Genomic DNA, 22,658 nt, shown 5'->3' on the forward strand with positions numbered 1-22,658 from the left:
CATCGGACATTCCCCGTTTCAGCTATTTGCCCGTGTCATCTTGGATAGAGTACGGCCTTGCATAGAGAAGCACCTTCCCGAGGCATCGTGCCGCTTTCGAGGTCCCTGGCCACGCACTGATATGATATTTATACCACTTGGCAAAAGTGACGGAGGGCGTCTGCGTAAGTTATGGGCGGATCTTGCAAAAGAAGACCTTTGCTTCATTGGCACCAGGCGGCACGGCATTGACATACATGGAGGTGCACGTTTCAAGTGTGGTGAAGTGATGTGGACCATAGAGATTGATAGGTCAACTCTAGTTTGTGCAATGCTACCATTATGTACTCATAACCCAACCGGCTTGACAAAAGCTCAAATCTCGTCAAGCTTGATGCAAATAATGCAACAAAAAACTAATCGCAGGCAATGCGTATATATCTATCATCCCCTGCCAAGCGCTGGACGCAACTGCTAGCAGCTAATACTCCCAGCAACTGATTTTACTACTGAAACCCTGCACTACTTGGTAACAGTATAATGTATAGCGGTCAGTAATACTGATTGAGTTATTTTGGCTTCCAGGACTCAAGGAAATAAAACATAGGACATTAATAATTAGGTGTTTGTTTTAGTTTTCTTTGAATGCATCTTTCCAGTCCGGCGATATAATTGTTTTTATTTAGATTATCTGGACTTGCATCTGGAAGTGTGTGTGTGTGTGTGTGTGTGGGTGTGGTCACATTTTCTTTCCTTCTGATTCTGTTATCCGGGACTTATCGGCTCATTTTGACTCGTCATGCCTGTCAAGAAATTCCTTTGTGTAGCTGAAATTGTTGGCAACAAAATCATTTTTAGAGTTACTAACCTTCTGTCCTGATTTATAGGAGACTCTGTTCTCAGCGGTTAGACTGAGCATTCCAGCTATCTTTCTATTATTATTGTATATTGTATGCATTATTATGTTTTGTTTAGACAATGGAGAAGCGGAAAGAATATTCTGGTTGATCTGATCACTGGGCAACAAGCCCATCATGCTTTCACTGCAGATTCCTTGTTGTTTTTTAGTAAATGAAAACGAGTATATCCACATTTTGCCTTATTCGACCTCCTCAACATTGACTACATTTCTGCAGGATGGTCTATACTGCATCATAGCGGAAACTGCTGGATATTCCGTATTGTTTGTGTAGCACATTGTGCCCTAAATGTCAACCACTACTGTGCATGAACTCTTCAGGGTTCTCCTCAGTACTACACTTTATTGATAGAAAGGTCACCCAGGAAGAATTGGATCACCATGGTTACTTGGCGGTGTCGATGCCCACCGTGGCTTCTGCAAATAATTGATGCACACTGGGGTGTTGTCTTTTATCCAGCAGAGAGCTATACGGATGGCAAAGTCAAATTGTTCCCGAATTATTATTATTATTATTATTATTATTATTAATAAAAAGAATTTCAAATGAGCTGAAGATTCCCGGCTAAGTATTCCTTTTGTCTCCCTGTTAGCACTTCCTGACCCTTCCAACAACCGCCTGCTCCTTTAACCAAATGTTTTGCTTTCACTTCCAGTTCGTCATGGAAGAAATTAATTGCTTTTGCTGTTATACTTAATACTGTGTGAGCACATGGAGACATTTTATTTTATGACCATGCACCCTCGCTTCTTTTAGGTTGGAAAGAATTGGATGAGATATTTTCAAAGATAAGGCAGTATTCTCAGACTGTATTAAACCTTATCAGTATTCATATGCTGTCGCCTCATTATTTTATGATTTACTCATGGCTGTAATACATTCAATATCAGCAAAATGCAGACATTCATTTCAGGATTTTCATTGTTTTGAAATTGCGTCATTCAGCACTTTTAGACTTTAATGCATCTTTAATGCATCTTCCATCCTTAAAACAGATTCAGTTTTAATCTGGGCACTTTTCTTTTTGTGTATCTAAGCTAGTTTTATTGAAGTGTAAATATGACATCTTTACCACTAAGGAGGAAATAAATGTAATTTAAAAAATGAAGTGTTCAACTTTTTTTATTATTTAAGAAGCACCCATATGGGAATACACCAAGATTTCAATTTATTCTGTTATTGTTTGCCCCTCAAATACAGTGATGGACTATTTAACTTGAAAGTGACAAGGAATTACAAATTCATGAATAGAAAAGACTGTCTTTCTTTTAAATTTCTCACCTCAAATGAAAAGAACCATGCTTACTCATCACAGAACCCCCCCCCCACCACCACCAGAAGCACTCAGTCTTAGAATCCTTACCGACATTGCTGTCGAAATGTTGTTTGAGAATGTGAATAATGGCACTCCATGAAAAATGAAATTATTTTTTAAAAATCCAATCCTATGCCCAAACACGAAAGCCCCCACAACCCCTAGCCACCTCCCTCCACCGACAACGACCAAAGCATTGGGGGGCAGTCTGAGGACGCTCAGTCGCCAGAAGTCTTAATAACCTGGAACAGTGTAACATTGTAGAGCACTTGGTGTCCGTTGTTCCAGGTATACAAGACCCTTTCCCGAGGGTTATAGTCCATCATGGAGATGTGGGAGTATTGATTGTGGAATGGGATGTCTGTGTACTCATAGCTTGATGTGTTGGTGTAGTAGGCAAAGTAGATTTTGGCGCCAGCCAGGTGGGAGTTGGTGACATAAAGTGTACCGCAGATCATGAAAGACTCCCCAGCACTGCGTTTCGGGAAGCCTGTGTCCCATGTCTGCAGCACTTCCAGGCTCTGAGGCTCCAGGCGGCTGATGACAATATTACCAGCATTTGGAATGGTGGTGTAAACAGCCCATAAACCGTTCTCATCAGCCATCAGGTCAATGTCAGAGGAGCCACCCCAAGAGTAGGGAAAGGTGTTGTTATAGCCGGCCCCACTCAAGCTGCGTTGCACCAACACGCTTCGTGAACGGAAGTGGTACTTTATGATGATGTTGCTCTGGTATTTGTTGTAGTACAGTGAACCGTTGTAGACGACATGGCCAGTGCCTGCCCAGGGGTGAGGCAGCAAGTGCTGTACGAAGTTCTGACCCTTCATGAAATCGTTCATTGTGCGGTATTCCAGGACACGGCGCCCCTTGAAGTAACCATCCATGGACCACACCTGTGAGGAGAAAAATGAAAGTCACAGGGTGAAATATGTAGTCTAAAGATGAGAAAAAAAAAATACAATAAGAGCCACCTTTATTGATCCACTGCGGGTCACAGAAAGGAAGATGTGCAGTTGAATTTAAGTGGAACTAAGGTGATATAGAAGAATAGGAAGAATAAGGTAACATGGCTTATACATATACATCATTGTCTCAGCAGATTGTAATTTAACGCATGATAGAAAGATGCAATATATCTACAGTAAGTAGATTCAGTGTTTGTAGCCGGGTGCAACGTGCACGTTACAAGCGTGAAATGTTCCGATTGTCTGATATAGAGAAACTATTGCGATGCAAAGTATCTGTCAAACCAAAGGTCCACAGATTTGATGGCACTACAAAATCTTACATTCCATTTGTCTAAATGCAACAGGATTTTGTCATCTGCACACTGAAGACATCCAACCACAAGGTGTCACTGCAGCCTGGACTGCATCTCAATCAGGCTAGTCTAACATCTGTCCAGGAATACATGAAGGTGAACGCAGATACTTATGCTTGCACATAAAGATGTATTAAAATGCAGCTGATATTTTCACAAAAATGACAGTAAAAATTTCGAGCTCGGTTTTTTCTGTGGCTATCAAAGTGCTTTTCAGGAGGGCATTTTGAAACAGACAAGGCTGAAAAAATGAATAGTTTTTTAGTATTTATTAAATTTCAAATGAATTCTAAACCCAGTAATCAAAAGCATCGTCGATTTGAAGGGAACTCATGGAGTTCATACAGAGATTTCCTCCAATTTAACCCTAATCCAAAATCCACTTATTAAACTAACACAATAAAGCCACCCACACAGTGACTGGCTGACCATAGCCAGGGTCATCAATCTTTTAAGAAAGTGGAAAATAATTATACTTATGGATCCTCCCCTTTATCTGGATTGACTCCAAAATGTGATTTTGCTTTTTTGGCATATGACCCCACTCTTCAAGCTATTTTCACAGCAGGGAAAAGTAAAGTAATCAGACCATGACCTGCGGGTGCTCTTATGGAGATGCTATTGTTTTTTATTATCAAGTATCGTCAGCAATATCCATTAGGTTTGAATTCTGCATCTTAATTGTGCAATGTTTGTAATGAAAACTTTACATTTTTTAAATGATCAGTTCCAAAGTTTTAAGGCTAAGAACTCCTCGTGGAGATAATGATGTTAAGACGGTTATCATTTATGTAGTCTTGCATTTACAAATTGGACATTGAGGGCAGCAAAATGTCACCGTGGCTGGGGATGAAATTGAGTTTGACGCGTCTGCGTACCGGGGGGGAATGTTGAAGGAGAACATTGTTCCGATATGCCAGACAGAGCTCGCTGCAGGAGCGTCGTGATGAATGTTTCATTGCATCCGGTTGTGATGCTCTGAGCAAAAAGAGTTCACTGTGTGCACGTGCCATTGTCTTTGAGTGTGAGTGCATACCTTCATGCACTCACTGAATTTGTGTTTGCACACTATTGATCTCTGTGGGGGTGTGATGATGTTACTTTGTTTTGCAGTCACCCACTGGCTTTTCCCAGGTCACATTAACAGAAAATCAATCAGTTTAACAATTACATTCCTCGGTACTTCCACTCAGGCATAGTTCAGCTTTTAATTGATTCAGTTAAACTGAAGTTGGCTTGGACATTTACTCTGTCCTTAACATATCCAGGAGAGCTTTGCTGAGGTTTAGCGTCCTTTTTTGTGTGTGAATCTCTACACACTGTTTTACTTTGCTTCTCCTCGCCTGTTTCCCATGGTGTACAATAGGCACTTTTCTTCAATACTAATCCCTGTGTAGGGTGAGGGATGGTGTGGAAGGAGTCGTGTGTGGTGAGGTGAGGTAGCTGAATTATGGAGAAGGGGAGATTATTGCGCATTAAGCATTGTTTCTCTTCCTACTACGAAAAGACTCCCCAGAGCTGAACGGGATCAAAGCTCTAGAATATACAGACCAAGCCTCATTTTTTTCTCCCCTTTGACAGTCACAAGGACATTGTGACTGCACAAATGTGATTATCATATTTCATGTGGGAGCTGATTAAATATCTTTGATTTATCTGTCTATCAATACAATCTGAGTGGTCGAAAGCATCTAATGTGAAAAAAGGCAGGAGATTAAAGATTAACGTTCATGCATTCAATCACAGAAATTGACCTTTTCTGTCGGCAATATCTATTGAGCTTGTTATGGCTGAGGATTAACAAAAATACAACGCAATCTCCTCTGAAACCTAAATTTGAGAGGAGCTTTCATTCTCCCCTATAGATGGCTAATAATCTGCTTCATTTATTCACCAGCGTCACTTCCTCAATTCAGCAGCCCAAACGATTCCTCTTCCTGTTCTCCTTCCCATCTCCCCCCCCCCCCCCCCCCTTATTCTTATCATGCCTTCGCAAATATGATGGCGCGTGTCATCTCTAATCAGCTGAAGCCATTACGACATAACTATCGGAGTCCGGAGCCTCTCAGCACACTCTTGGTCATTACCGAGGTTGATTTAGGAGACTTTAGCCCGCACGACTGATTTATTTTTCACTGATGATGGCGTGATTAATCAGCCAGAGTTGCCGCACGCAGAGGTAGGCATTGAGAAGGAATGGGATGCTATCCATCAGTGACTCGGCTTTGGATCCTCATTTCGCTCTCTGTCTGGCCTCCTTCAGAGCACAGAAGAATCCGACTCAGGCAAAACAGCCAATCATTCACCGAAGTATCATGTCAGCATGCTGGTAAGGAGATTTCTTTCTGGTGAGCCATTGACAGATTTCAACCTGTGGTTTTGCTTTATCCTATATGCTATATATGCAGTTTTCCGAATGGACTGTTGCAGTCGGTAGCAGAGTTTTGACGTTGGCATGGAAAAGAGTGGCTTACTTTGTTGTCCGAACTGGGGATCATGGTGTCTGTCATCCAGCAGCCGAACCTTGACCCTGAGGCACGGACTGTGATGGGATTACTGACGCCAGTTAGCTTCCCACATCCTAAGAGTCAAAGGAGAGAAGGATGTTAGCTTGCATGCAGTTATGCAAGCATGAGGCAAGTATTCCCACATCGTATCTACAGCATGGTGTACTCCTAGGCTATGATTTAGGCCCACTGTGGTTTTGCAAGTATATTTGTAGCAGTTTGTCCAAGTCCTGAAACTGTTCTGCAAATGTTGCCACTTTTTTGAAGTAGACAAAAAAGGAATATTTTATTGTGAGGTGGCTTTTAACTATTCTAACAATCTGGTAACTTTAGGTATGAACAGATATCACTAGAAAAAAACATCTAAAACATCAAACATCGATGTGTAGACAGTATTAAGTGAGTGTTTAGTACAAGAGAATAAGTTGTATTGCATTGTAACTCTTATTGAAAAATACTCGAATTATTTAGACTTATCGATATATTTAAGTGATTTTTTTCCAAGCATGGCTGATAATCTATTTCAGCTGTTGACTTTCAAAATCTTCTCTTTCCAGAATCGTCTTAGTTTCTTTATTTCAACATTTGTTTACACAATTGTGGAGAGCGCTCGATAAATATTATGTGGAAATATTAAAATTTATATTTCTAATTATATTTCTGCCAATGGAGCCACTGGAACACAAATGAACCATAGCTTTCACTCCAATTTCAGTCTTTTCCTTTTGAGGCATCATTATGTGGGATTTTATAAAATAATTTTCTTAAAGACAAAGAACATGATTATTATTATTCTGAATTTCCAGGGCCTTATTTGCGTAATTCATGCAGGTAATTCAAGCGCTCGGCAAATGAAAATTTTTAAGCATTTATGGGGGTTTGTAAGGGAACAGTTTCCCCAAAACACATACATGGTGAATGAAATAATGTCTTCTTAAATCAGTTTGGAATCTTGCAGCTTCTGCGGACTTGGTGTGCAACGGGTCTACTGCATGGAACAGTTTATACATCATATACCCTTACCCCCCGCGCCCCCCCAAAAAACAAACAAAAACTGGAGCTGCAATAATGGCTGAAATGACCCTTTTTTAGCTGAAATGAACCTTAAATCATAAAATCTTTCTGCACTGTCAAACGGTTAAATGCTTCAATACTATTTGATAATGAAGTTCAAATGAAACGTTCCCAGACCCTCCACCCACACGTTGAAATCTCAGACCTAGTTTCTGCATGCAGGAGTGAAGTCTGGTCTCCAGCAGCAGGACTCTCTGGCGCAGCTCCTCGTAATCATAGGCCCCCATCTCCTCTTGGATGGCCATCAGCACTAAGGACAGATTCCTCACCTCCTCCCGGAGACGAAGGATCATCTTGGCGTCTGCCTTGTACTGTTCCAGCACCGGCAGCAGGGGGAGCAGCTGGGCCACCTTGTCTTTCAACTCCTACTTAACCATCACACAGGAAGACGTGGAATAGTAAAGGAGGTGGAGATGAATAGAATAGTGGACATGGGGGGGTCAGCCACACTGATCAGCACAGGAGACAGCTTTTCAATATCCAATCGCTATAGATCATCTGTTAATCGAAATGTCATTGTAACGGGGCGGGGGTTATTTTTAAAGTAGGCATTTGCGTGCTTATATTTATCACAAGACAAAGTATGATTTATTGCGATACGAATTTGCTCTTGTGTCTAGCTCCTATTTCAAAAATCTTTGAGCGCCTCGCACATTACTCTTTATTTTAATATTTCTATTCATAAAAATAAAACAAAATCTGTTGCACAGCAATTTTGGGGCTGAAGTTTCATTGCACTGAATAAAACTTCTACCCGCTGTTTTGATTTGTGTGTGTGGTACGTTGGACAGCCACCTACGGCGCGGCGCATGCTGCTGCTGGGTGCAAACTCAACAAGAGGAAAGAACCGTGCATTCCTGGGTAGGAGGGCAAGAGGTGGTAGAAGAGCCAGAAATTTGAGAGCTCAAGAGAGAGGAAAAAGGTGCGTCATTCAAGAACAGCCGCCACAGGAGGGGCGGTTTCCTCCTTGTTAAGGTTTATCGTAAATCTGGTGATGGAGCAGCTATCAGCCCCGTGGCGCCACATCATAAATCACATTTTCCCCTTTTCAAGCTGTGAAAATTTGCTCTCGTTAATCTCCCACGTCTCGCCATAGGGAACTTTGAGCTGCACGCATTCATCAGCCAACCTGTGCCGGTCAAATCCCGCATTTTGTATTTGAATACCTTTTTTTTTTTTATTATTATTATTTTTTTTACCCTTTAGGTTGTGAATTTGCAAGAACTAGGAGTGTAGCGCATTTTACTGAAGGATTAGTTCATTTCATAAATGTCTACCTTAACTTTCCTTGCACTAGAAATCTGCTAATCACACAGAAAGACAAATGCACTCCATTTTTAGGCTTGTCCCTGTGCTGAGACGGGGGCCGAGGCAGCAGAGCACACAGCATTTATCAAGGCGTCTTTTAATCAAACTATTCTATGGACCATCTAATATCTGCAACAGTGTGAGAAATGTGGAAAAAGTCTGACCAAGACAGTCCACAGACAGGAAGACAAAAAGGCCCACTGATAATGGCATCTGAGCTCTAGTTTGTGGAACGATAAAGGTGAAGATGAATGTGAACGTATGCGCCAGAAATCCAGGAGCAGACTACAGAATCTTAAGTATCTGGAGTGGTGAAAAGAGGCAGAGGAAGTGGAGAGGGGAAAGGATGCAAAGAGAGAGAAAAAAAACCCTATTGTCTTCCTTTTCCAGAAGTTTAATGATTCACGAGGATGTGAATGTTCTCGAATGAAGTCTCACGGATAGTTTTAAGAACGGATGTATGCACCTACGGCTTTCCAGCGGTCTATGGAGTGTCGTACAAAACCTTTTTGTCTGTGAAGAGCCGAGATTGCAACACATCTGGTAAAGTTCGTGCACGCAGAGAAAGCCATGCTGCTTCTAATGGCGTCTGCATTTGTCCGCCGATAATCCACACACACACACACTCCCTTGTAGAAGAGGTGACAGGCAACCAATTACCTGAAAGACCTTCGGATTGAGACTGCGGGGATTTTCCGACGCCACCTTCAGTTTTCCATCTACTACTTTCATTAGGCTCTCCGTGTCCCTCAGATACTGAAGGTCTCTGTACGTCCGCAGGTCCAGCACCTCCATGGACTGGCTAATGTTCTGAACCTGTCGCATGCAGAAACACACAGATTTACATTACAGGACACACAGAGAAATACATATTTATCTTGGTTAATTCTAAGGAACCCCTTTTTTTTCTTCTGGAAATCCATCCCTGGCTTGCTGCACAGATCAGCTCACTTATTTATCACTAGTTGGTAATTTTCAAGGATAAATTAAACATTTTTATGCTTTTTTTTTTTATGAGACACAAAAAAGAATTAAAATTTAGATATTTGATTTGATTAATTTTTTTTGCAATAATTGAGCTATAAAAATGATCTCAAACTGCAGGTCCTCATCAATGTTCTCTAATTTATGATCAACTTGAAATTGTTAAAATATACTGGTTTAGTATCATTTAGTCTCCTGGTGAACTGAATGACTGCTGTGAAGTGGTCTTTAGAAACTTAATCAATTTCAGTAAATGCTAACGGAGATTTAGGCAAAAGGACAAGATGGAGTGGCGTTCAAGAAACACAGAAAACTATTAGCAACACATGAGCAGAAGCAAAAAAATAAGAACCTCAAAGCATAAAGATTAAAGCTTTCAAAAGAAAAAAATAAATTCATAAATGACGCAAAGAAACTCCACAGGTTCCCGTTTAGGATGTAAGTATGAAAATAGAAGGGCCGTTGGATCAGGACAATGCAAATGGCTTCATGCAAACGAGAACGCAAACAGAACCAGTTCCACAGTGGAGGAAACACACCGTCAGATTTCAATTCTCAGAACTCCTTTCTCAGCTGCTTAATTCTTCGGTGTTCAGTTTACTGGCGTATAAACAGCTCATTCTGTTGGTGCACGACACGCCTGCTGTTTCAGACGCCCCCTCAACTCGTGCACGTCGTCCTGAACTGTCCAGAAATCTTCTGAACATGAGCAAACGTTGCAGGGCTGCACTGCATATATAGGCGAATCGCACATGTCCAACGGCCCACACAAATAGATGCCAACCCACACTGACGCACGCACACACACAAACTGCTGAAACACCAAGCACGCCTAAGACATCTATTTAAATTCCTCTCAACAAAAACAAAAACAGCCCCAGCGCACAAAGGTTACAGTTTGGCATATAGTCTGCATTGCAACAAAAGCTTTGCTCGCCTACTTTGACAGCCCACGGCATTGAGTCGTGTCCGGCCTCCTGCATTTACACCCAGTTCATCGCCCACATGCTCACGACTTTACCAGGAATGCTGTCAGATTTCCTTCAGTGTTTTAAGATGTTTTGTTTTTAATGTAAAGATTTTAAAATAAATGCAGAATAAATGTGTGATAGTAAAAACCTTTTTCTGTGAGCCACAATATTTGAACCCACCAGTGTCCTGTGTTGAGTCACTCTGTACCGAATGCTGAAGTGTGCGTGCGTGTTTCCACGCCTGACTTCACCCTTGTATCTCATTTTATTTTCACCTCAATACAGACAATCAGACAGAGAGGCCAAAAAGGGGGCCGAGCTGTTCCGAAAGTGTTTTCACATCGGTGTCCTTCAGGGTCAGCTGTGCTTTGGGTGGCATTTTGTGTCTGCCTTTGCAGAAAGTTGCACAGAAGCTGCTTTCCAGTGACATTGTTAGTGTAACCTTGGGTTTAGGGAGCACTGCTCAAATTATTCCCCCCCCCCCCCCCCCCCCCCACCATGCTCTGGGTTCAAATGAGGATGGGCTCACTGGACATTGTGCTATTATGGGACAAGACTTGCACAGTCTTGTCACTGGGTGGGCTTTAACCTGTGTGCCTCAACTGGTGCTTGACAGTGTGTGCCAGTGGGCTGAGCTGTGGACGCTCTGATCACTGTCTAACCAGCAGCGTGCATGCACAGTAACAGAAGCACAACCACACTGTAAACTTAATTATAAAAACTGTGTTTGATCGCAGTATGATAATGGGGAGTGGCAGATGTATGTACTGCACTGGCACCAATATGTAGCAGAGATTTTGTTGATTCGCATGCATGTGTGGAAGTAGAATTATAACACCAAATAATAATGAAAAAAACCCATGCCTCACAATGCAAAGACAAAGCTTCCAGGGTGCGGAGGAATTATTCAGTGTTACTTAATGTGGCCTGAGGCAGATGTGATTAAAGCGATGTCATCGCGGTGACATCATCTTGTACGAGCTCCATTAGATTCTTCCTGCTTGGTCCAGAATGTGTATTCTGACCGTTTGACGATTCAGATACTCTCGTGTTGCTACAACGATGGGAATGTTTGTTTATTGGTTCATTAGCTGTCGCGCTGAATCCCATTTGGGGTGAACTAATCCGGAATCACCACGGTGTGTAGCATGCCCTGGGTGCAGCGATGCAACAATTGATGCTCTCCTCAGGGTGATACGAAATGGGATGTATGTGCATTTTAAGCATACAAAAGCACACCCTTTTCTTCTGACTGCTGGCTTGCATGAGGAAACTATTTTCAGATTTTGTGACAGTGGCGTTGGCTGAGCTGCAGACTCTGAGTGCTTTCTAGTTTTGCATAATGCATGCTTTGTAAAGAGTTACAGGGAATGTAAAAACACAATCGGCACTCTCAAAAGTGGCTTACGCCTCCCTGACAGACCTAACAAGCAAAATAAAATTCCTTATTGGTATTTAAGAGCACACTTGATGTTTTTCTTTCTTTATTTAAAGCTCATCATGGTCTGGCTGTTATGAAACAAGGTTCATGAATTTTAAACCAGATTTCCTATATTCCATATCAGCACGCAGTTAAAATGAGATCACCAACAGGAACCTCGTTTTGCACCTTCGATGAGCACAAAAAGTAATTTTGTGCTGCAGGTGATGGCATTGAGCATTCATTCTGGAATCCGTATTGCATTAGTTATCACTTCAATAACAAAAGCACTCGGAGAACGCAGACCTCCGCCAAGCAGCTCATTCCCCTCCTAATTGGATTTAAAGCATCCACATGGTGATCTGGATCATCATCAAACGTTTCTAAATTGTTCTTGGTATCTTCAAACACAAAGAAAAGTGAATCAGAGTTGATTTTTAACGGATTTTTAAATCCCTAAATGGCATTTTCAATGTTATAATTCAATATTTTTTCCTGACCTCATTCTGGATCAGATCCAGAATACAGTTTGTGTTTTTTTTTAAAGGCCTCCACTATAATTAAAGGGAAAATCATGGTGGCGACAGTATCCGCAATCCGGATCTGATCCGGATAAAATTCAGTGGGAAGACAGAGCTCCCCACCCTCCATGACTGTGCCAAATTCCATAAACATCGGTCAAATTATCAACCGAGATAGGAACAGATTTTGAAGCTCCATTGACTGCAACGTTAACAAAGTGATCCAGGATCTTTGTTTCATCTTATCTTTGATCATCAATGTTTAATCATCTGTTCCTGGTAACATTCCCAACATTTCTTGAAAATGCAATCAAGATCCATCTGTAACATTTTGGGTGATCCTGCTAATAGACGAACAAACTGCCAGCGAAAACGTAACCGCCTCGGCGGGGGTAAAAATAATCTTCAATTACATGTTTTGTTTTGAGACTCTGGACTGGAGACGCATGTGGATAGATGTGAATACTTCTAAACCTTAAAACATGCAGAATCTACTGTACCTTGCATAGAATAATTCAATACATATAGTACATACATACACTATATATGTACGTATACCTGAGTGAACACAACAACCCTCTCTGAGTAGTTTCATCGAGTGTGACTTCCTGCCTGGCAGCACTTCTCTTTATGGAATACACTTCTTTTAAAGCGTGAATGAGTGTGTCTTTTCTGCATGAAAGTACGTTTGAAACAGAGTGTCTGTCAGGGGAAAAGGAGAAGCTCCTGGAGAATAAATGCAATAGGTGGCGTCGACTGTCTCACTGATCAATCAGGACCGCGGCCATTATTCAGCACCTCAGTCTTACCACCGCCTCTTTAAAAAAAAAAAAAACACATCAATGTCAACCCCTCATGTCTCTTCTCGTGCTTCTCAGCTAACGGACGTAGCGTTAGAGTTTCCTTCAACCATTCGCAGGCTTTGAATCCACAGCTTCAGGCAGATATGAGCTATTAGATATCATTTATCAAGTTTTTATTGTTCAGCTTTGGAAAGATAAGAATCGAGGACGGCTACGTGCTGCCTGGAAACCACCAATCGATGTTGTAGCTCTGCGGAGTCAACAAGCCGCTGTGCATCGTTCGTCTGTACTCTCACCCCTGATCTGAAGCGCTCTCTCTCTCTCTCTCTCTCTGAGTGTGTGTGTGTTTATGCACTAGACACAAGCAGGAAATTAGATTTGCATCTGCTGCACTGTGCTGTCGGTCAATAATACTCTACTCTCTGTATAAAGCATATATTTAATGTACGTTATTTGTGTCGGGGTTTAATTGCTGTTATATTTGTTTGCTTGTCGTACATGACATGAACAAAATGGAGTGATGACTGATATTTCCTAATCTCATTGGGTAACCACTATGCAATGACAAACACTTTCTATATTCTATATTCTTTCTATTTCTCACTCAGAGAAAAACCAAGTGAGCACAAATATGAGGAAATAGTTCATGTTGGCAAAAAAACTAAAACCCCTAAGCATTTGCTATCGATGCTAATTTGTAAAACAATTAAATTTCATTTGATCAGATGGGTTTATATTTATATTAAGGATAATGTTAGATCCAATTTTACACTTGATTTTAGTATATTATCAAGCCAATCAAAGCTCTGTTTCAAAAAAGAAGAGTGCCACAAAGAAAGACAACAGTCAAAAGTGAGTCGTGCATTAGTGACGAACGGCCCTCGACAACATCGGAGTGGCGTGCAGCTTGTGTTTGTACGTCCTGGCAACAGTCGTGTCTCAAAGTGCCATTGACAGCTGTCACCTTCTCCATGAGCTGGCGGAGCTGTCTGCTGCGTGGGTCGCGGCTACACATGTTCTGGGCTGGTGCGACCACGGTGCAGATGCACTTTCCATCGGCATCCTGCGCCGAGCTGTAGATCTGCCAGCCCTCTTCTGGGCTCGGGTACAGAGCCTGCAGAAACACGGAGACACAAACATCTCAGACCAATCCGTTGCTTCCGTCTGCTGTTTACCGCGCGGCCTGTCGGAAATGCACCAAGGCAGACATATTTTATTCCACCAGTATCTGTTATCATAATATGAAACATTTTCCAGGCTTATAAAACACTTCCACACCAATAAGTATGTCTAGTCCTTTGAAAGCTTTTGGAAAGTGTTTTTGCAGAAAAGAGACTCTTAATGTATTCAATATCATGATTAGTTGTACCCATTCTGTCTCCCCAAGTTAGCAGCAGAGCTCGAGTTTCTCCATGCTATTCTCTTTCTAGCTTGCAACCCTGTCAAAAGTTGCTCTTCTCCCAAAAAGGCAATTAATGCCAATTTATCCCCCCCAACTACTCAAAATCACTATAGCAGTCTCACTCTGGTAGGAAGTGGAGAGTGATAAAGGCGGGAGGGAAATAAAGACGTGTGGGCAGAAGATTCAGAAAGAGAGAAAGAAGCGAGACCTTAAAGGGAAATGGGAGCATCTTAAGATGAGACGATAAGAATGGTGGAAAAACTCGCGGAGGGATGAAACCCTCAGAGACAGAGATGCAGTGGAGACCTCAATGGCGGAGGAACAAAGACTGAGCAATTGGGCCTGGCTGTGTGAAAGCACAGCGTCTAATGAGTTTGTACACAGAGAGGAAATGGTGCCACTCGGGGATCAATAATGCACCAGTAGAGAAGGGGCGCGGCTCAAAGGGCGGGCATTCCACCTGACTAATCCAATCAGAAGTCGTGCTGCAAAGCACATGCACGCACGTTCTTCCCGTTTTACACGAAGGCCTTGCCCCCGACTATCCATTAATTCACACACACTGCATCTACGCACACTCGGCGTGTAAAGTAGAAGGCAATGTGGAACGAAGCATCCATTTTGGTGATGACATTAAAGAGCCATCCCCCCCGTAAGTGGAAGGGAAGAGCTGGGCGGGAAGTGAAGCCACACATCTCGGTCCGCACTCGCCACTAAGTGATGTTGCACTGCTTTCCCGTCTCCTTGGGCTGAAGGGTCGGATTAAAACGCCCTGCGGGATGGGGAGGCTGTGTGATTGGAGTGTAAAGCAGCGACCACCCTACCAGCCAATGGGCTCACTGTCACATCTTGCTCCTCCCACCAATCCTTCCTCTCCCTCTCCTCCTTTTCCTCCCCTAAAACTCACAGTCCTGAGTGCATTTAAATTCAGACTTACTTCAAATGAATTATGGCAAATGGACTATAGCGACATTACACACATCATCCGCCTCATCTTTTATGAATTTAATTATGTTATTAAGTAGAATAATATGACTTCAAAATCTGAATTTCATTAAAGTTGTGAGTAATATTCTATTCCCGCTTTCTCTTCATACATTTTTTTGCATACATGCTTTAGTAATATTTGGAATGAATGAATGCCTGCTGTGCTCGGGAATGACTCGTGGCATTACTTCTTGGCACTCTAGATGGATTCTCATTTTGTATTACTCTTATTTCTGCTGCATATTTGGGCGCTGACGTGAGTCGAGTCTCTACTGCGATGTAAAGAGCTTTCTGTCAGTCAGCACCTTTCTTTTCATTAGACTGCCTTTTTCCTTCAGGCGACCCAGCATCGGAAGGCCGTTAGGTGGAGAGATGAAGTCTGCAGAGGCCAGAGTTCGAGATAAAACCAGACCCAAAGGGTCCCTTTCCGCCGCAGAACCTTCTCCAATTTCATCCTGCTGCATCTCAATGTCTGTTGTACGTACTCTATTATCGCCTTCAGGGCGGTTCTCTTCCTCTCTTCTCTTCCTGCATCCCACTGTCAGGACTTCTGACTTATGAGAGCGTGTGTTTTTATAGCTGTACATTTCTGCTACATGAAACGAGACGGCGCATACGTTGCACGCGCTTGCCTGCGCGTACAATGTTGCTATGAATTTTAAACAGATTTTAATCATACATTTATACAATTGCTGCACTGCTGCGCTTCCCCCAGGAGTCTTTGTTTGGAAGTCCGTGCTGCTATAAGGCGCAATTACTGCAGTGATCTGGGAGGGTGTGTGCAATGGCTGCTACAGCAGCGTGGGTGAGTCTTTAGATTGTGGAACGTGAGGCCACAGCAGAGCAGACCGGATTCTCATTACTGAGAATATCCTGCGGTGTTAACAGGTGCAGGAATCCACTTAAGTTACTCATTCTGAGGGTTTGTGCAGCTTGCTATCTACAATAAAATGTACCTCATGTCTGTACCTGCAGGGGGGGGGGGGGGTTGGCAGACAACCCAGCACCCAGCCTTTTTTGTTTGGAACGATTCCTTTTGAGCTGTGTAGAAGTGTCAGCATCCCGTACTGCTATCGGGATGCACAGGAGCCACATTTGGTATCAGATCAGTGTGCCCCAAATTCAACTTGGCAATGTTGCTTTTACATTCGGTCCCATGTCTCCATCTAAGGATTAAACACTAGTGCTGTACCCCTCGTGGTCTCTTCTGCACAGAGTTTTCACAGCAACAGATCTTCTCCCTGCCCCCTTCATTAATGTTTCATAAATGCTGGGTGGAAATTATACGCTTATTTTAATCAGTTCCAATTTCATTACCACCCACATTCTGCGCTAACGTCCTCGCTGATATTTCAAAGCAATTTAAAGAGAAAAAGGAAAGGGGCAATTCTTAAATGCAACAAATTTATTTGGTCCTGACTTTTGCGAGGGGATCTATATATCAGCAGGCTGCTGCTCTCTCGGGGTGCAAGTATTAAAATTGAATGCGTTTTTGAAATGTCGGGTCTTTTTTTTAATGCAAATATTGCTTCTCTCTGCAGCAGCAGCAAGTGCGTCTTTGACATTGGTTCATTTAACATAGTGCTCGAACAATGCAGCCTATTAGTCTCCCCATTTGTGTGGGAAAACATCTTGTGATACATGCAGTAATTATATCCAGGGCATGCAAAGTAGAATGAATAAATAATGATCAGATAATATGAGCTCAAAGTGTTAATGATTATCTATTCTATGTTATTATCGCCAGGCTTTTGTGGCTTCTTGGAGGCAATTCAGGATAATTCAAGTTGGATTTAGGGGAGATGAGACTTTAGTTCACAATACAAAATATGAATCCTTTAGATGTGAGGGGATGAAATGGAATGCATCAATGCCAGATTTGAAGCTGTGGCAGTCACAGCTGACCCCCAAATGCCCAATAAAGAAGACGGCAGCAGTGAAAACAACAGGAACCTATAGCGAGGAAGAGGGATGGAAAAACTGGGCTTGCTTGTTAAATAGAAAATTCACCGTTTAAGATTTTTGGCTTGCATACTCTTACCCACCCTTGGTTTCCCTGTGTTCTCACGACATCACGTCTGCAAGTCTTACATCCACTGCTGGCACGTCTCCCATCCACAACCGCCCATCCTCCAAATAAAGAGGCAATTAAAGTTGGAGTGACTGAATTGTGGAAAAGGAAGAAATGGAAGTTGGGGCTCGCGAGAGGCTGACAGGGAGGAGAGAAATGGCTCTAATTTCCCTGAGCTTGGGTCAAATCCTGCCCAGCCACAACGCTGAATGCCAATTTCTGTTAACCCCCTGCTGAGAGAGGGGAAGATGAGATGAGATGAGATGAGACTGTGTGGACATTACTCAGCTGAAACTGGGAAATAAATCCAATTGCAAAATTCCAGTTTCTCAAAATCTGTCTTGCAAGACAGCAGACAAAGTAGACCAGATTTCCATCATTTAATATGTCTGTTATTTACCATCGTGAAAACGCAAGTCCTGGCTAATCGGCCTTAAAGGCAACAATACCCTTATAAATCCGAATAAAATACTCAGATTATTATGTGTTAATAATGACAAGAATACTAAATAAATGTTAACATATCACATGTGAATTTATTGTTAGATACCAATAGCAAGTGCTTAATACATAACTCCAATACTACCATTCTTACCTCTTAATAAGTGCCATTCTGCAAAATCAATTGAAAATCAAATACCTCGGTAAATATTCAACCAAGACAAAGCTGTGCTTTTGTGCGACTAATATAAGCATTTATTAGTAGCACGCTTCTTCTAGTTGTTTCTTCTACGTGTTTAAACTCTCACAATGTAATCACAAATGTGTTGATCCTGCTGTAACTAACAATGATTAAGTCTTATAAACAGATAGTTAAGATGTTAAGAACTGTCTTAGAGGGGGCTTATCACCTGCTAAACTAATGGTCAGTAAAAAGACCTACATATATTGTGCTGCCAACCTGACTCACCAGCTCGCTCCATTTCACAGACAAATAAGCTCCAAACTGTTGTTGTTAATAATTAATCATGCTTGGAGGGATTATTCAATTAGACATGTGAGCCTGCAGTATCATTGTCAGAGCATTGCAGGATGAACTTCCTGCTGCATTTCATTAGACTGACCCTGGAGTCGGCTGCTGTAAAGCCAGGGCTAAATGAGATCATAAATCTACAGCTTCCTACTATATGAGCTTGACGGGAAGTATATTATAACTTTCATATAAGCAGCAGCAGGCAGAGGCAGGTCCTGAGAGCCAATGGTTAGGGTGTGCACCGAGCTGGCTTACATGAACGAAACCTCCACAGAAGATGGACAGGGTGAGGACAGAATAACCCTGTGTGGATAAAGGACTACAAAATGCAGCAAAGTCTGAGAACAAAGATAAAGCTCAAGATGTTTTACGCCAGACATTAACCAGTATCTCCATTATATAGAAGTCATCTTCTATACTGTAACCACAAAACATATAAAATCAGCTCTCATTTTTCAGATTTAAATAAAATATGAACGCTATGAATGGCGAAGTCCCTGCCTGGTTTCTCCTGCTCCCAAGGTAATCCGATTACTCCAATCAGCGCAACAGGTTTGCCAAGTCAATAATATGACTCCTAAACTCCTAATGCCACCTCTATGCTGCCGCTATTTCCCTCCCTGCTGTCTCCCACTCGCCACTACTCCATCACTGCCATGAATGCCACCCCTCCTACTGTGAGGTGTCCTGCTTGCTTTCCATCTGCAGCTTCGCTGTTCCAATTCAGAGCACACTTGAATAACAGTGGGGGGGGGGGGGGGGGGGGGTGGACAGATGCATCAAACCCTTTGTGAAGTTGGGCTGGGCTCTCAGCTGGAAAAGAGTGCGAGAAAATGACACTCGGTAACGCTTGGCACACACAGCCCAGGTAGGTAGCACTTAGCTGTAGGCGCCATGCAAAGTGTCCCGGGGAGAAGTGTTTGGCATCCACTCGGCTGCTAGCCGGGTGCGGGATGGCGCTATCGCTGCTGGAGTTGAATGGAGGAGGGAGCTGAGAGTGGCAGGGTAACAAGTGTGAGAAAACACTGTGTAAACTGTGAGAACACAGCCAGTCGGTCATTGCAGGAAAATGCTGATTAAGTATTTTGAGACAAAACATGCTATGGTCGGTGATATCATAGGTTGGGTTTGATTCCAAGGTCTCTCCTGCTCATTAAGGAAAATGGTTTGGCACTATCCAGATGTGTACGCGCATACAGGCAGTGCTATGCTCAGTGTAATTTAAAATAAAAACTCAGTCAGCTGTGTTCTTGAATCAGCTGGTTAGAAGATCGGCACAGAAGGCAAGTGAAGCAGACACTGAAAATGGCTCTGAGCATTGGAGAATGAGGTGTAGCATGCACGAGCGCCGGCACAATACGCACCACGGTATCACGAGATCAGAGCAGTATTGTCTTTGAACACATTTTGCGTGAGTCATGAGTGCTCTCAAAATCAGTGACAAAGTTTGAGGCGAGGCATTAGATTTAAAATGCCTCCAGTCACGAGTCTTGATTAGAAAGTTTTCCTTTAAAAAACATTTTTCACCCCTCATGCAGCAGAAGCATATAGAAAACAAATGGATGTGCCATCCAGATCCCGCCGCCACCAGGAAAAGGCTGCTGTTCAGCAAGGATTACAGAGTTTAGTAAATACAGCTCATAGTAGCCCATTATAATTTCATGTTGATTTGTGTTTTCAAATTACCTACTTGGATGCAAACTGACTGTCTGGTGTGGGAAAGGCAGAGCAACTGCTCTCACAAAGGTCAAACTGTTGCTATGGCATCTTTTACTCCAAAGACGTTTAAAGATGACGACTCACCGCAGCATTCGGGAGACGTAAAGCGGCAGATTGAGATTTTAACACACCGTAAAGAAAAAAAAAAACTTCTCCAAGCAGATGGGCCATCGCCCCTGAGACGAGAATTCCTCAGCGCAGTACATCTTCAAGCACACAGGCGAACACACGCATCCAGATGGTCGCACGTCTCCTGGGACGTCCAATTTCATGCAATCATTTCACCAGGCCAGGGCCTTTGCTTTAATGGGTGAGGTGCCATAAAAACACAGTTGGGATAGACTAGAGGAAGAGGCAATCATTAACCCCTGATGAGCCAGGAATTGCCCAATTAACTTGTCTGCATATTTCTCATCGTCAGCCCTGCATTCCCATTTACACGCAAATATAAACAGACGCACTGAACTTTAGTATTTTTGTTTGTGTGCATAAAACAGAGAAAATGTAAATAAATGCTTCACAAAACGCACATTTGAAGTCAGAAAGCACCTCCTCTTTCTATGTCTGTGTCCAACCTTTGCATGAGGGCAGCGTTTCGTCGAACAGATGAGCGTCGCGATCATTTCAAGACTAGCAGAGTGAGCGAGAAATAAGACTTGAAGCGCTAACGTTATCTCAACGTCACCGTCTTACCCATAACCCCCCCCCCCCCCCCCCCCCCCGGGCTCCTGAAGGTGACTGACGAATGGGATCAGCCTGAACATCACTCACAAAGATCCCCGTCATCGTCCCGGAGGAAACATCATTTACGACGGTTGTCCAGATTGCATCGGTCACAGTCACAAGCCTGCAATTTGGCGTCATTATATTAAACCTGCAGCACATTGAAACACATGCATCACTCCATCATGCCTCTCGTTATTAGCACGCAGCTCTCAAGACAAACTTTTAAAGTCCCACCCACGACTGACCCGCTCAAAAAATCCCTTTGCTTCTGTGGTTTTGTAGAAACACAAACTTGATCGCTAGTATCTTTCCAGTTTCTTTGCAATGTCTGCTGTGTCACTATGTTTCAGCTCTTTTTTCTGTGTTTCTTCAGTGCATATAAAACAAAAACGGGGCACGCACGCGCACACACACACACACTTAAAGATACAAACAATTATACGCACACTGACAATCCTCTCTGTGGTACCCCCTCTGGAGATGGCGGTCCCGTTAAGTCCCACCAGAGAGGGCAGAGTCTGAGACATCCAGTTGGTCACCATGGCCATGGTGCTGAGCACCGCTCCGATCTTTAGCATGGGAACGCTCATGATTCCTTCCTGAGGGGCTCCAAACAGCTCTGCCCTGCTCTGGATCTCAGTCAGACCCCCCCTCTCTGCTCCAAACAAGCCTCGGCAGTGAACCAGCCAGTCAGCTTCTGCCTCCGCTTGATCAGCAGCAGAGAACCGCTAGCAGAATCACACCGTTAAAGGGACAGCCAGACGCCGCTCCAAGCAGAGCAGCTCACAACCAGCCGCAGCCTCACACTGGAATCTTCCCTCTAAGAGTGACTGCCTCAACCTCTCTCTCTCTCTCTCTCTCTCTCTCTCTCTCTCTCTCTCTCTCTCTCTCTTACCCTCTCTTCCTCGAGATGCAGAGCTGTGCATTGCCCGCCTCTCTATCTCATCCCCTCCCAATCAGCTGCTGCTCTATCCTTGCCTGCTCTGTTTCGCATGTATCAATTCTTTTTTTATTTTTCCCTTCTCCGTCTCCATCTCCGTCCCCCCCAGCTAACACTATGTGAGTGATCCTGCATGGCTCCATGTATGGGGTGTGCTCTCAACTGACATGTCCAGCTTCATCCAACTTGGCGCCAACTTAGGTCCAGTTCGTTATTGAAAAATATAATTAATTCTCAATTGACTTGCCTGGTTAAAGGATAAAAATAAAAATGTGAAGAGACAGCTTTCTGAGCTCCGTCCCTCCTCCGCTCACCTGCTGGCTGTCACATCAGCTCATCTATTTGTGGGGACACGCCGCCCCCTTGTGGTTATTAAGTGGAAGCACACCCCAACAAGCGGCCAGGGACCATCGGATGCAGCCGGTTGGGGAGGTCGTGGAAGCGTAACGTTGCACATTATGTGTTTCATTATTCAAAAGAAGTTACCCTCTGGTATACCGCAAGCCTAAACTGCTATTACCTGACCGATGTATATTACATATGAATATTCATATGGGAATTATCTTTATTTATTTAAATGCATTGATGCTCAGTTGGGATTTTTGCTCTATTTTAGCTTTGGGGGGGACAAGATCTATGAGTCATGCACCACACATGTCCTTTGACTCGCTGTCTGCAGACAATGCAGTGATCGTCATGTTCACAGGGTGGCAGCAA

General features: G+C 43.1%; 1 protein-coding gene across 2 annotated transcripts; it reads right to left on the reverse strand.

The window, feature by feature from the left end:
* Window positions 1-2,432: 2,432 nt before the first annotated feature.
* Window positions 2,433-21,591, reverse strand: olfm2a (olfactomedin 2a). Of its 2 annotated transcripts, none has more exons than XM_068749673.1 (6): window positions 21,454-21,591; window positions 14,088-14,237; window positions 9,085-9,240; window positions 7,262-7,481; window positions 6,010-6,116; window positions 2,433-3,107 (listed from the first exon to the last, which is right to left on the reverse strand). In XM_068749673.1, the coding sequence occupies exons 1-6, from the start codon at window positions 21,589-21,591 to the stop codon at window positions 2,433-2,435; spliced, it is 1,446 nt and encodes a 481-aa protein (XP_068605774.1). The 2 variants fall into 2 exon arrangements, with proteins under 2 accessions (XP_068605774.1, XP_068605773.1); XM_068749672.1 differs by having other exon boundaries at window positions 21,448-21,591.
* Between the last annotated feature and the right edge of the window lie 1,067 nt (window positions 21,592-22,658).

Source organism: Brachionichthys hirsutus, chromosome 16, assembly GCF_040956055.1.
Source record: "Brachionichthys hirsutus isolate HB-005 chromosome 16, CSIRO-AGI_Bhir_v1, whole genome shotgun sequence".
Lineage (NCBI taxonomy): Eukaryota > Metazoa > Chordata > Actinopteri > Lophiiformes > Brachionichthyidae > Brachionichthys > Brachionichthys hirsutus.

What these genes read in the sequence shown, in the direction of transcription:
- olfm2a (XM_068749672.1), bottom strand. Translation starts at nt 21,591, where the DNA reads ATGAGCGTTCCCATGCTAAAGATCGGAGCGGTGCTCAGCACCATGGCC. An exon ending in CCACAGAGAGGATTGTCAGT is followed by an intron (nt 14,238 to 21,447) that starts GTGCGTATAATT and finishes GTGTTTCTGCAG; the next exon opens with GCTCTGTACCCGAGCCCAGA. An exon ending in TCCGCCAGCTCATGGAGAAG is followed by an intron (nt 9,241 to 14,087) that starts GTGACAGCTGTC and finishes TGCATGCGACAG; the next exon opens with GTTCAGAACATTAGCCAGTC.